General features: G+C 43.4%; 2 protein-coding genes across 6 annotated transcripts in view; one reads left to right on the top strand and one right to left on the bottom strand.

Annotated features, from left to right (window-relative positions):
* The window catches only part of LTK (leukocyte receptor tyrosine kinase), a 166287-nt gene extending 158608 nt beyond the window's left edge, over nt 1–7679 (top strand). For both annotated transcript variants that reach the window (XM_038404861.2, XM_043515976.1), the window contains exons 28-29: nt 639–729; nt 1509–7679. In XM_038404861.2, the coding sequence (XP_038260789.1) occupies nt 639–729; nt 1509–2279 (862 nt within the window). In that variant the 3' untranslated portion in view covers nt 2280–7679. The remainder of the gene's footprint in view (nt 1–638; nt 730–1508) is intronic.
* The window catches only part of ITPKA (inositol-trisphosphate 3-kinase A), a 72368-nt gene that overhangs the window by 12087 nt on the left and 46392 nt on the right, over nt 1–13889 (bottom strand). For 2 of the 4 annotated variants that reach the window (XM_038404862.2, XM_043515977.1), the window contains one exon: nt 9280–13117. In XM_038404862.2, coding sequence (XP_038260790.1) covers nt 12914–13117 — 204 coding nt within the window. In that variant the 3' untranslated portion in view covers nt 9280–12913. Of the gene's footprint in view, nt 1–18; nt 9249–9279; nt 13118–13889 lie in introns of those variants that run through there. The other 2 variants (XR_006281895.1, XR_006281894.1) reach the window with 2 other exon arrangements.

Consider the following 13889-nt stretch of genomic DNA (forward strand, 5'->3'; position numbering starts at 1 on the left):
ACTTAGTTACACACTTACCTCATACCAGGGGGTCCTTCCAAAACCTGATTGAGGCACATAAGCAGGGCAAAGCAAGGAAGGTTAAGTTGCTATTTCCATGTTATACCCATTCTGTGAATAAAACGACGACTTCAATGTCTAGGGCTGGTAACCTGTCAACTTTCATCACCAATAAACTTCCATACAATTAAAAATACAGACTCCAGTTCTGGGATCTTGTACAGGCCCTCTTTGCCACCAACTACCAGCAGATTTCCTCAATGTGGTGAATACTCACCTGCCTTAGGAAGCATATCAGGTGTGCGGCCAGAGAGCATGACTGAAGCATGCACAGGTACTCTCCAGAAATTCCCCATTTGCCAGAAAATCCCCTTGGAACTATTGACAGCTGGGCACAAATTAGAGCAGCACTGAGTAATTGCACCTTCCCTCCCCTCACCCACCTCCCATGGCCCCAGGATCAGGGAACATGAAAATGACACAAGGCCAAGTTTGCACTGCCCCTTGGGTACTGTGCTGAGTGCAGTTCTTCTGGACCTGAAAACTGGGCCCAGAGACAGACCTGAAAAATGAATCCATATTGATTTGTGGTTTTGATTTATCATTATTAATTGGCACAAATATGTATTTATGTCAAGTTACCGGATCATGACGCAATGTTGGCAGCACAGTCCGGAGTACCGGCCCAATTTCTGCACCATTCTGGAAAGAATCAAGTACTGCACACAGGTACTGGCCTTTAGGATTTAAGTTTTGACTTGTTTATGGCATCCAGATCATCCTATGATACAAACATTATCACCCAAAACAGAGGGAATGGATTGCTCTGATTGGCTAATTACTTTCTCAATTCCCTTTGTGCTTGGCCTGTACTTCAGCTAGTATTTTCATTTGTGCTTCTGTACATCTCTCATCTCACCTACTTCCACCCCACCAGCATGCATATAATCCCTTCCTGTGAAAAGGGTCTGCTTCCACCTCTCAGCTCATTCAGTAGTGAAGAGTGTTTGATTTTTGATGGAAAGGTTTCCAGACAACTTCTCAGGCCCTTACTTCACTCTTCAAGTTTTTTTTCCAGACTTCCGTGAAAGCCACAGCTGAACTGGTATGGAAGAAGGGGATGAGAGGGCATGAGGGGTTGATAAGCTGCTAGCCTTTTGCTGCTGGAGACCTGGATCCAAGCATAGTTTAAGACGCAAGAGGAAATTATTAGATGTTGGTGATCTCTGCCTAGTCATTAATATCAATAAGGCATCACAAAATGGCAACCTGTGTTCAAAAGAAACCCTAAAATGAAATAAAAGTTTTAGCAAATAATAAGCAAGGTGCACAATCAAAATGTTGCATGGCAGCTTGCACAATGCATGGCTGCATTACACACAGCTGGCGCTAACCACTGCTAACATTATCTCACTTTTCTGAACACTTCCCTGAAAAAGTATGTGGAAAAGTCACAACTGGGCATGTTCAGAATGTAAAATGTGATTACTGAATCCTTTCTGTTTCAGGATCCTGATGTGATCAACACAGAGCTGCCCATTGAATGTGGACCAGCATCAGAGGATGAGGGGAGCTCTGTGATGTGCCCAAATAGTTCCAGTGGAATGGTCCCTTTCCTGGTGAACCAATCCCTCACACCTCAGCTGACTCCCATAACATTAGAAACCCATCATGCTGGGCATAAAGCTGGACAACGTCCACAGGAGTTGCTGGTGGAGAACCTTGGCAATTGGACTGACAGAGGTCCCAGCCTACCGTGCCTCACTGATTCCAGCAGCAGGTCATGGTTCCAACAGACCGCAAACCAGAGGTTGGAATCAAGCAGTCAGCCAGCACACAGACAACACAACACCAGAAACCTTTGGAACCCAACCTATGGATCCTGGGTGATGGAGAATATCTGCCGCTCCTGTCCCAATGCCAAGCTCAAAGCAACCACAGAGCGAGAAGATTCAGGTTTTGATGGGAACTGCAGCTCCTCCCCTAGTTCTCGGGCATCTCCAGCCTCTCCAAACAGAAGCCACTGTCCTCACAGGAATATTGGTGAGATAGAACTGGTGAAGCTCCAGACTTTCCCCTGCGGCAATGTGAATTATGCATATGATGACCTCTACTATGTCACTGATCGGCCTTCAGCTTTGGCAATGGGTAGAGCAGGTGTGCTGAGGAGCACCAGTCTGCACAGGGATAGGAAGCCTTTTTGTAAGCCAGAGAAAACATCAAGAGAGAGGGACTCTGGCCTCTCCTTGTCAGACGACCTGAGTGTTACACCTGTATAACAGGAGATGTTCTTCCAAAGGTCAGGACCTCAAACTGGGCGTGTATGTATCTAGCTGAAACGTCTTCTTTGATCTCTTATTTCCTCCATTCAACTTTCAGATGGGTAATGTTTTAACACCAGAAGTGTTCTGCTGCACCCTCCGACACACTGAATTCCCAGTCTAATGAGGAAAATTGAACTTGCTACTTCAGTCCATCAAGAGTGTTCCCTCCTATTGAGCCAGTGCCACTGATTTCAGGATATAAATAACAATGGCATTGTTGCACTGACTCAGAGTCCAGTGGTTCATGAAAGGAATCATTCTCAATCTGCTCAGGTGAAAAAAAAATAAATAAATAAAGAACCTACCATCCAATTGTTACAGTTGGCTGGAAATGACAAACAACATAACAACCCTTTTGATCTAACATACCAAAAATCATGTGCTGTGGCAGCAGCAGTAGCAGCAAACTCATAAAGGCCATTGTGTTCCCCAGAGCTTTGCATGTTCCAGTGATGCTGGTGCACTGACAGGGAAGTAACCAAATACAGCCACGTTTGCACTTGCTTGATCGGCAGAAACACCAGAAGAACATTAAATTAAAATCAATGCGGCAACTGAGAAAAACAGAAGAAGTGGGAGGGGAAAATATTATTTCAGGCTACTCCGAGATTATGTTTTAAAAAGCATGAAGAGAAAACAAATTACATATTTAAAAAAAATAATAATTAATTGAGTTGATTGCATCCCTTTGACTGGTAAAGAAAACTTGCTTCTTACCTCAGGGGCTAACTTACCTCACAGTTCCTGACCTTGGAGGTTTGGGAAAAGTTCTAATCAATGTCCAACTACACTACATTGTGAGAACTGGACTTTTCCTTTCTTTAAATGAACTTTACCTGGGATGAACTTTATTTTTAAAAAGACTCTAGTATTAAGCAGTAATAGCCCATGGCTATAAACTGAAGATTTAGGGCCATTACTGTAGAATGCTGGGTTCTTGATGTTGTTTATTTTAAATACATAATATAGAAACTCCTCTGAAGTGGACTTCACTGAGACAAGGAGGGCATCTTGAAGGGAAACCACGAAGAAGTGTTTTATTTGAATATAATTCTTAAAATGCCTCTTCATAAAGCAGGATTGGATACTTCAGCCCCCTTGGAAGTCCAAACAACAGCTTGGTTTTATGCACCAGTCTCTCCTTTTGGGGAATGCTTACAGCAGAATATGGTTTCTTCTGGACCTCTTAATAGTACAGCCCTGTCAGTTAAGAAGGCAGGTCCCTGTTCTGGAAAAAGAGTTATTTAAAAGGCTTCCTACTGTAGTTTGCAGTTAACCTGATACTTACTGGTTAGAGCCTTCCAAACAAAGAGACTGAAAAGGTAAAGACAGCACTCATTATATGCCCAAAAACATCTCAGAAGCGCTTTGCCCTTGTGCCATTTCTGAATTCCCGGCTGCCAACGTTCAGGTAACAGGGGAGGGTTAGCTGTGTGGAGGGAGGATGGAAAGAGTGCTGCGAAACTTTATTGATCTGTAGAGTCTATCAGAAGTGCAGCTCCTTCAATCACCATCTTTATGTTTAGTGTGAAAGGAGAGCCCCAAGGATACACATAAGTTTCATAAAGTAGCTGTTCCCTTCAGGCAGGAAACCAAAGTGTGAATACACCAAGATCTCTACCTTACACCTCACCTATGTTTCCTGAGTGAAGAGTGGCTGCTGCATTCATAGTGGTCAGGATCACTTCACACCCCACATAGGCATATAGTCTGTGTACACAATTTGGCATAACAAGCAGTCTCCTCGAAAGAGATGGTTAACTATAGCACAGATTCCATTTCCTCTGCAGCAACAATTCATGTGTCATGCGGAGAAGCACACAGCTGACGTGGTTGCATTCTGTTTCACACCAGCAACAAGTGCTGGGTGTCTCCAACTCAGGGTTAAGGTCAGTCAGTGACTTACAGTTTGTCCCATAACTTCCTCTAGTTTCCAGGACCACTGGCTATAGAATGGATAGTTTCAAACACCATCAGTTCTCAGCCCCTTTGGTGGTGATAGGTCCACTTTTACCAATGGAGCTTGCACTGAGAAAACCAAATCCATGTAATGGAATTATAGATCTTGATGGCCAAAAATAATACCTTGTTTTGATCCCTGGTGTGAGGTAAATGGATGCAAGGATACAGGTAGCTCCCAGGTGTGTGGGATTGTTCCAGGAGGGATGGGGTAGAAATGAAATGATTTAAGAACTATTATTGCTTCTAAGTGGAACTTTTTCCTCCCTTGCCCCTTTCTGCTGTGGTCTTTCTCTCAGAGCTCTGCGCACCCCATCATTTATCCACCTTCCACTCCCAGCTCTGAGACCCTGCTTCCTGGCTACCACCCTTCCAGGTAGGGAACAAAGGACAGTGTCTATCCTTGGATCTCCTCAGTGCAGATCCTTAACCGACTAGCAGAGGCACTGGTGAGCAATTCTTCCTCCTCCCAGAGGCTAAGCATGTTTTCTCCCTTCTAGCTCTGCATGGTCAGCTCTGGTGTATGCCAATGAGGAGCAACTACTGTCACAACTGACCTGAACCTACAAGCCTTGATTCCCCCATCCCACCTCTGCTCAGTAGCATGCCTCTGCACTGCATTCAACTCCATCCCATTTCAGGTGACACTCTTACTCCCATGGCTCACTCATGACTCGCTGTTTCCCCAGAGATACACTATCAAAAGCTCTTAAAAACTGTTGGCACTCACAGTAATGACTTGCTCTTTACTGCTGCTGCATGTTTCTCACAATTGGGAGAGGTCCAGACCTATTGCAGTGCAGTTTCTTAAGCTTTAAGTCAGCTGCAGTGGAGGTTACTCATGGAAGGCATTGCCCACGCTGGTGTGATTCAGATACATGAAGATCTTTACTTGCTGGTTCTGATCACACTTTCATGTGCCAGTGATGCCTAACCACTTTCAGATGTCACTGACCTTCATTATTCTGGGGGGATTGGTGGTACATATCAGGGAGAAGGTGATGTGTAGAAAACAGAGCCAGGGGGTGAGTAGTAAGATACTGTCTTCCCTTGCTAGACCTTTTCCTAGTACCAAACTGACTATGCACTAGACTGCAAAACTGACTATGGACTAGACAGTTCTGCTTCATTCTGCAGGGAGATGACTACAGGAGACATACACACGTTCTACCTCCACCCTACAATCCTCCAAAATTAATGACTCTTAATGATGTGACAGCGGGGATCAGAAATGAGCTAAGAATGCTGTGGAGTGCCAACGTGCACTGTGGCTAGCTCACACCAGTGCCATTTCCTCTTAGGATACACTCCATTGATTCCCAAATTCTGAAAGCGAAACAGCGATTAAAAACAGGTTAGGAAGTGAGGTGGGCTAAGGCTAGGAATGGGACACTATCACCATCAGTGCTTCTCAGGCCCCCCTCACCACAGCATCTAGGTGCCAATGTCTAAATGTAACAACATCAAGTCCTTCTAGAAAAAGAACCAAGCTCTCCCCCATTCACTTTGGATAAAAGCTGCTTACTTGTGCATAGTTGATACTAGCTGGAGCCTTCCAGGAGGATAGAACATGGAATTGCACAGATGGAACAGTTACCCACAATAATGGGGGCAGGGGGCAGTTCAAAAGCATCTGAGTTAAGAGCACCAGTCCTATTGAAGTTCAATGGGCCTAACTCGCTTAGCTGCCTTGGAAAATCCCACCCACTAATATTATGTATGACTATACTAGAGGAGAGCAGTTAATGATTCCCCTATCATGACGCTGTCTGTCCAATCCAAAATCTTATTACTCTAGGCACAATTAACCATACCAATGGCACATGCCATAGTCTTGAGGGTCTAACATGCTGGGAGAAGCTCGAGCATGATAACTCATACACTCAGGATGCCCAAATCAGAGGATTACGGGTAGCAGATTTTTAATTGCATTTATTTTTTTTAAGACACTTTCAGTTGATAGCAAATGAACAAACCAATGTTGTCAGCATCGGGCTAGATTAGCATGGTAGCTAATGCCCCTAAGGATTTGGTTCTGGAAGAGGAAGTGTGTGAAAATGGGACCCTTCCACAGAGTCTTCAAACACTGGTGCATCAGCCACCCATGGCAATGTTGTATAAAAACCCTGCTCAGCTTGATGGGTCTTTTAATCTTTGCATTTAGCTTTGCGTGATTAAAATGGCTTCACGCTGCCAGCGTTTAATACTGTCTTGAAATCAGGACCTGCTTTTTTGCTCATGAGGTTTTAATCTTACACCTATTTGCTTTGATTGATGATTTATGTTGCTTTTTACAACCTCCTTATGTTACAGTTTAGAGAGGAAACTGTAACACAGAGAAACCAAATTAATCAGGAGTCTAACTGGTCTTTCTTTTTGGAATTGCCTTTCTGCCTGTCTCGGCTTCACTCTCACAACACCCATTATATCCACTTTCCTCAAGTCTCTACACTTCTGCCCCAGCTAGTTTGTATCTTCTTCTGCAACCCCCTTTTAAATAAGCTTTAAAGTAAATAGGCACAGTTTAAAATACCATTGACTGAAAATGCCCTTCCCAGCCCTGCTATCACAACTCTTTCCTAAGGTTGGTTCCATTCTCTCTGGTCCTCCATCTTGGGCCAGGTCTACAGTAGGAGCGCTTTGCTGGTATACCTATACTATTCTAGGAGTGCACTCCTTGTATGGATGCAGCTTTTGCCATTGTAGCTTCTCTCTCACACACAGGGATGCATCCAAAATACACTATACTGCCAAAAAGGCAGATATATCAGTAGAACTGCTTCTACACTAAGCATTTTTGCCAGCAAAGCTATGTCAATCACAGCCCTGACTGCCATAGGTATACTAGCAAGGGTTTGCCATGTAAACCTGGCCTTCCTCTGTCATCCCAGCCAGTTTACCCTTCCTACCCTACTTTAGAAAAAAAAACAAATCCCATGCTTATGAGGGACAATACCATTGGGTGTCTCTACACTGCAATTAAATGCCCACGGTTGGCCTGAATCAGCTGATTTGGGGTCAGTCTCTGGAGCTGTAAAATTGCAGTATAGATGCTCAGGCTGGAGCCAGAGCTCTGGGACCTCACAGGGTGGGTGGGTCTCCAGCCCAAGGCCTAAACATCTACACTGCCATTTTACAGCCCTGCAGCCAACCCAGGCCAGTCTGTTTAATTGCACTGTGGACATACCCATTGAGACCCTAGAGCCTTGTCCCACTTCTTTATTTAACTGAATTGCTTTTGATTTGTTGATACCACTGCTTATGGTAACACTGCACTGTCCTACCTTTGGATCACTGTAAAATAAGTAGATACCAATTTTGCTTCTATGCAATATCAAGCCAGATAAATGTATACTTCTATATTTACAATACAAAAATAAAGAGATGCTAACAGTGTCTATTTGGTCTCCTCTATGTTAAAGTTAACACCATCTGGATAGAGGGGAGAGAACTAGGTCTCTGAAAAATTGCCAGTCCAGGAGCCAGATGGTTCAAAGGACAGAGCACTGCTCTTCCTCTGGTAGCACCTAGTATGGGTTCCCTGCTGGAGTTATCAGCTGCTCTGAGTGTGGAGAGATCAGCTCAACTGCTATGAATCATTGGGTTTTAGGACACTGAACCAGAGATTTTCATGGGCCAGTACCTATATCCCTGCAGAAGCCATCAAGTTTGGTGTGGTATTAGGGATAGATCCAGTCTGTCTCTGATAGGCAGAGGGATCTAGTTCAAATGGGCCTTTGTATTCCACGTGACTTGGGGGCAGATTTGTAAAGATACCTAAGCACCTAAAGACAAAGATAGGCAGGTAGGATGCCTAAGACCAATGGGATTCAGGTACCTGTGTGCTTTTGGAAGTCCCACTGGATGCCTAGCTACATCTTCAGGTGCCTACATTCTTTTTAAAATCTGGCCCTGGGCTCCTTGGCCCTGAGCAGGGCAGGATCGCCTCCCTCATCGTCCATGAGTGTCTTCTCAGTGCGTAACTTAAAGATGGCCAGGATCCCAGCCTCCAGGAGCGAGTGGAGCAACAGGCACGATCTTGAGCCAACCTCAGCTAGTCCACTGGGGACAGTCACCAGGATACCCTGAATTGCTGCTCCCACCTACAATGGAGTTTGGCTGTGCTCCTGTTTTGTGGTGGCAAGAGCTGACCAATGACTACAGTAGCCTGCCTGTAAGTACAAAACTATACTGGTTCCCACCATGCAGAATTTCACTGCTCTCTTCCCTCTATTTGCAACTCCTTGGGCTTCCCCAGTAAAAACAAGGAACACTGAAAGTGGTATGTGCCACCAGGGTCTACAGGAAGAGCAGCAAACTCAGGGAGAGAGCTGGCGATTGAGTCCACTCCCACCCCTTATGCTCATTCCAAAATAGCAGGATTCTCTGAGGATGCTATTTCCATATTTCCACCCTACCCTTTCCAGAGGCAGCAGGATTATTGGAGCAGATACAGGTGACTCAATGCCCCTTCCAAAAGTTGATAAAAATAATTCATTGCGGGAAACCATTGACAGACAAGACTTTCCCTTGAGAGACAATAGGATTCCTTCGTCACACACTTCCCAGTTCCTCCCTAGAAACCTTTCATTGTAAGAGATGGAACATTTTCTAGACTGAGCTCAGTTTGAGTGGAAGTAAATTCAAAATGGCAGCACATGATGTGACCAGTTAAGACAGTATTTGTTCTGGTTTCTCTTCTAACCTTCAGGGCTCAAATCCCATTATATCAAATATGTCTTGGGTATTGGGATGCACTCTTAGAACTCCTACATCAAACACGGTTCTTAGAATATGTAAAGAGCAACAATGAGAACAAAATGCAAGCTGTGGTGTGCTGTTGCCCTGCAAAGCCAATATAAAACATTTACCCATCCATCAGCACAGCTACCAAACATTGCCTTACAGGAACTTCAAAGAAGTCCAACAGAAACATTTGGAGAAATAATCTCCTGCAGGGTTTCTCTGTGGAGGAGAGAAAAAGAAGTCACAGTTCAAGTATCAAACCATGTTGGATGGCTTTTTTTTCCCCAAACTCATTTATTTGGTAACATACACACCTTGGAATAACAAGTACTCAAACGATACAGTCAGAATGTCAAAAATGACTTTGGTCATAATTGCACTGTAGTGTTCAGAACAGGATGCACTGTAGAGGATACAGGCCATTAGTTCTCAGTATCTTGATAATAACAAACAGTAATAATAATAATAATACAAAAAATAAGCAAGGGCCTCTGAATTGTTTAAGGGTTTGGTCCAACTCCCAGTGAAGTCTTTCCATTTACTTCAACAGGAACTGGATCAGACCCAAAGTGACTTCTTCCCTCTGTATATCATCATAAAAGGGATTTCAATTTGTACTTCTTGGGCTGAGTTTCATCTGAACTTGCATCCTTAAGGGATGGACAAAAATCAGTTGTTTTTAATTCAGTTTAACTATTTCTTTGCATTTCTCTATACTGCATCTTTCCTCCAAGGATCTCAAAGCACCCTACGAACAATAATTAATGAAGCCTCACAACATCCCTGTGAGGTAGGTAAGTATTATTGTTCCCATTTTACAGATGGGAAGACTGAGGCATAGGAAGTTTGCCCATGACCACAAAGCAAGTCAGTGGCATAGATAGGAAATAGTCTAGGAGTCCTGGCTCCCAGTTCCATGTTCTAACTGCTGTACAAAACTCCCTCCCCTTTCTTCTTTCCTATAACTGACTCCACAGCTGTCTACCAGCAACTAGGAGTTGGATTGTAGCTTCTTCCAAACTAGTTCTGGTATAGGCCAAAAAGCCACTTCAAAACAACTTTGCTACAATTGTCATTTTGAAATGGACAGAGTTTCACAGCTCGATGTCTCTTGTCATAAAGCTTTGCTTTCTGCTGTCCTTTCCAACAAGTGCACAGGAATGGATCCCTTTCCATGACAGAGCACTTTCCCCTGAGATTGTCTACTGCAAAATATCTTTTCAAATGACAGCACTGCTGTTTTTGGAGCTATTGCTTCCATGTTGCCTCCAACTTCCATTTGGAATTGTAGAACTAAACGGATTTAACATGAGTCCTAGATAGATCTTGGTTTCTAAATTCTGCTCAAAGGAAATTCATCACCAATTTTTCCCTAGAGCATGAGGTTGCATAGGTGTAAAATGCTGGCATATGTATTCACGAAAGAAAGAAATTTAACTCTCACTGCCAATTAAAACTAGACAGGACAAAGTGTTATTAAATGAACCTTAAGTAATAATTTTGCACTTGCAGGGAGAATTGCTGCATGACCATCTCTAACTTCTGTGATTTTATTATTTTTGTCCCTGACAGGACTGCCTGAAGTAGTAATCACATAATGAAGACCAGGGGTTTTCTCATCCAATTATCCCCTGTAAGAACTCAGATTCAAAACTGTAAAGAACAATTTGTGTTTCCTAGTCTATTTTAACCTGTTCTCTTGAATCACTGCAAGCAGGGTTGTTTTTATTAGGGCTATGGGAAAGTAGGAAAACTTTTTCACCATATTTTTGGCAAATTTCACTGCAGGTCATTTTGCCATCTTAAAATATTTCACAACCTAGGGACATTTGGAATAAAACCATGCATGCTTTCTACCAAAAAGACTGCATTCACTTGAAAAGGGGCCTACATTTTCTGTAAGTCATGTCCTATTTCAAGCGAACTTGTATCTTTTTCAGCTCAAAAACAGGACCATTTTCACTGAATATAAACCCTAAAAGATTCACAAACATAGGGAAAGTTTTGAATTTTCAACTAAATATAAAAACAAATTTCAGATTTTGAGCAATTTCAGTTTTGGTGTAAAATATTCGCACTGCTCTATTTCAATTGTTTCCCCAGTGGTACGTTGTATAACTGATCTTCTAGTTGGCATGGTCAGCACTATTAACATCAATGCTTTCTTTAATGTAGATGAAAAATAACTGAGGTTATTAAGCTTGACTGGGCTCCAACTTCATTCCAGTAAATGAACCAAAGTGGCTTCCTTTAGAAGTTATCCTAGGCTCCTCAACCCTTAATACAACCATTATGTCATGTACATTTAGCTCCAAACAAGAATTGTACAGTCTCATTTACCTCATTTTGCAGTGATCATTGGTGTAGTGATTCCCGACAGAAGCAAGGAACTACTTTCAGTTATTCCAAAATTTCTGAAGTTTCTTTGACTACAGTTGTATTGGCAAAAGAGAGTGATTTCTGATCAACTGGTGTTGCTTAAAAAACTTTTAGCTTCTAAAAGAAAGTAATCTTAATGACTCTATGGTCTTGTTACATGGCAGATGGCTCCAACTTGGAAACTGCACTGTCAGATATCTGGATATGGGATGAGCAAGAAATGTTAATTTGTATTGTGGTAGCACCTAGAGGCCCCAATCAGGGTATATGGCACAGCAATCAGACCTCTAGTCTAGTAATATAATACCTTGCTTTCAAAAGTGGTGAATACCTCATGCTTCCAAGGAAGAATGCCCGTAACAGATATAGCCAACAGTGTAATGATGTTTATGGGGATACAATTATTTCTGATCCACTCAGCTTATGCCCTGACACGTTCAGTGTGGCAAAAGAATGAACATGGCATCACCAGGAAATCTGACCCACAAGCAAAAAGATGGAGAGTCTAAGCCTTGGTGTAAAATGGTATGTTGATAACTGGCTTGCTAATATTTAGATGGACTTGTTTTTTTCTCTAAAATAACTAAGCCCTTGAAAAATTAACTTTGCCCCCCAACCCACCTGCTAAAGAGAGATGCCATTGACCTTCACAAATGCTGTCCAGCTGCCAGAGCCAGCATTACCACTTTACCAGCCTCTCCAATATCATACACAGTTTGAAAGTCACACAGTGCCAGAGACAACCTGGTGCTATTTACTTAATGGGCTCTCTGTGACCTCATTAGGAACTACCTGGAAATAGTTAAGAATGTTCTTAGATAGAAAAGAGGATAGGCCAGGGCAGGGAGTAAGAGAAAAGGTCAACAGCAGCTATCCCTTGCAGACACTAAACCAACCCTGCCATGAATATAATCACCCTTCTCCCCATGTTTTCTGGAACTCATTCCTGGAGGAGTTCCCATCTTGCACACTCTTGTAATGTAATACAGCAGCTGGGGCGGGCCTTGCCTAATCTATAACATAAATGGCAGCCTAGTGACTTGGGGTTAGGGAGCAAACACTCCTGCTGTTTTCAAAGCAATGCCATCTAGTGGAGAATTCTGCTCAACCCTCCCCATAATCTCAAGCAGTCTGCCATTTACTCTGGTTCACTAACAGGTAATCTAGAGTCACTTTGGTTCACCTGAAATCAGAGTCATTCTGATTTACTGTACAAATCTCCTGGATTCATGCTGGTTTGGTTCCTGAGTTTGGAGACCCTGATTCACGGAGGACCAATCCAAAGTTAATTTGGTTCACTAACAACCAATCCTGAATCACTCTGGTTCCTGGAAGGCCAATGCAGTCACTTTCAGCATGAACGGTCTGGGTCTGAAAGCAGCACCATTTGCACTGCAATAACCCCAGGAGTTTGGAGAGAGTTAAAGGAGTTTTACCTCTAATGGAGAGATCCCAGTAGAGTAGAAGGTTACAAAGCAGCCCCATGAGTTTGTGAGAGTCTCTTCTCATCTTTCAGTGATGCTGTCTAAGATACTAATCAAATTGTCCAATCCCAGCAGGTACCCATCCTCCCGGTTGCCTTCTTGCCAGGGGATCCTGTGGTCCAAGGTCTGCCCATCAGAGAGAAGTGTGGTCTTTCCAAAATCAATCAGCCATACATTGGCATGTCCGCTGTCATCATGCACAAAGAGTAGTGAACTTCCAATGACCTGCAGGGTAGAGATTGGTGATGATATGCACAGGTGCTATTAATGTCTCCCTGACCCTCTCACCTCCCTGCCTCATGAGCAAGGCCCCATCAACTATACCTGTACAGACAAATGACGACTGCTGAGCTGCAAAGCCTATACAATGACAAGCAGTGTGCCAGCTGCTCATTGTACCCTGACTGTACTGTACTGATATAGGGGCACTGAGGGACAGGACTCCAGCAGAGAGGAAACAGAGGTGAATCTTTAGCTCACTGACAATGTATCTGGGTTATTTGGGAGGGAACAAGATGCTTGGAGAGAGATCATGGCCCAAATCAATTACTGATTAACAAAAATCCTGCCAGCGGCTAAGGGGGAATTACTGCCAACAATGTAAAATAAATGGCCAGATCTCAAAGCTTCAAACAAACACACAGTCTGCTAAGGACCGTTGCGCTAGTCAGAGTGATCACAGATGACAGTCTTGCACCTGGCGTAGTCCAGTGAAGTTCCTAGATCTGGCTCAACACTCCATACCCACAAATCTCATAGCCTGAAGTGTAGTAAATACACCAATAATGCTGTGTAGCTACCAGTGACATCTTCTCTACAACTGTGCCTGGTAGGGGAAACTAGGGAACTAATTTACACTGGTGTAAATCAGGAAGAACTCCACTGAAGTTGTTAGTCTGAAATCAGAATCAGGTTCTGCCACCGACCAAATGAGAGACCTCACAGCACCAGCACCCCTAGCCCGACTCCTTCGGGAACCAACCAGGAGTGGAGTAGT

The sequence above is a fragment of the Dermochelys coriacea genome, chromosome 6 (assembly GCF_009764565.3).
Source record: "Dermochelys coriacea isolate rDerCor1 chromosome 6, rDerCor1.pri.v4, whole genome shotgun sequence".
Lineage (NCBI taxonomy): Eukaryota > Metazoa > Chordata > Testudines > Dermochelyidae > Dermochelys > Dermochelys coriacea.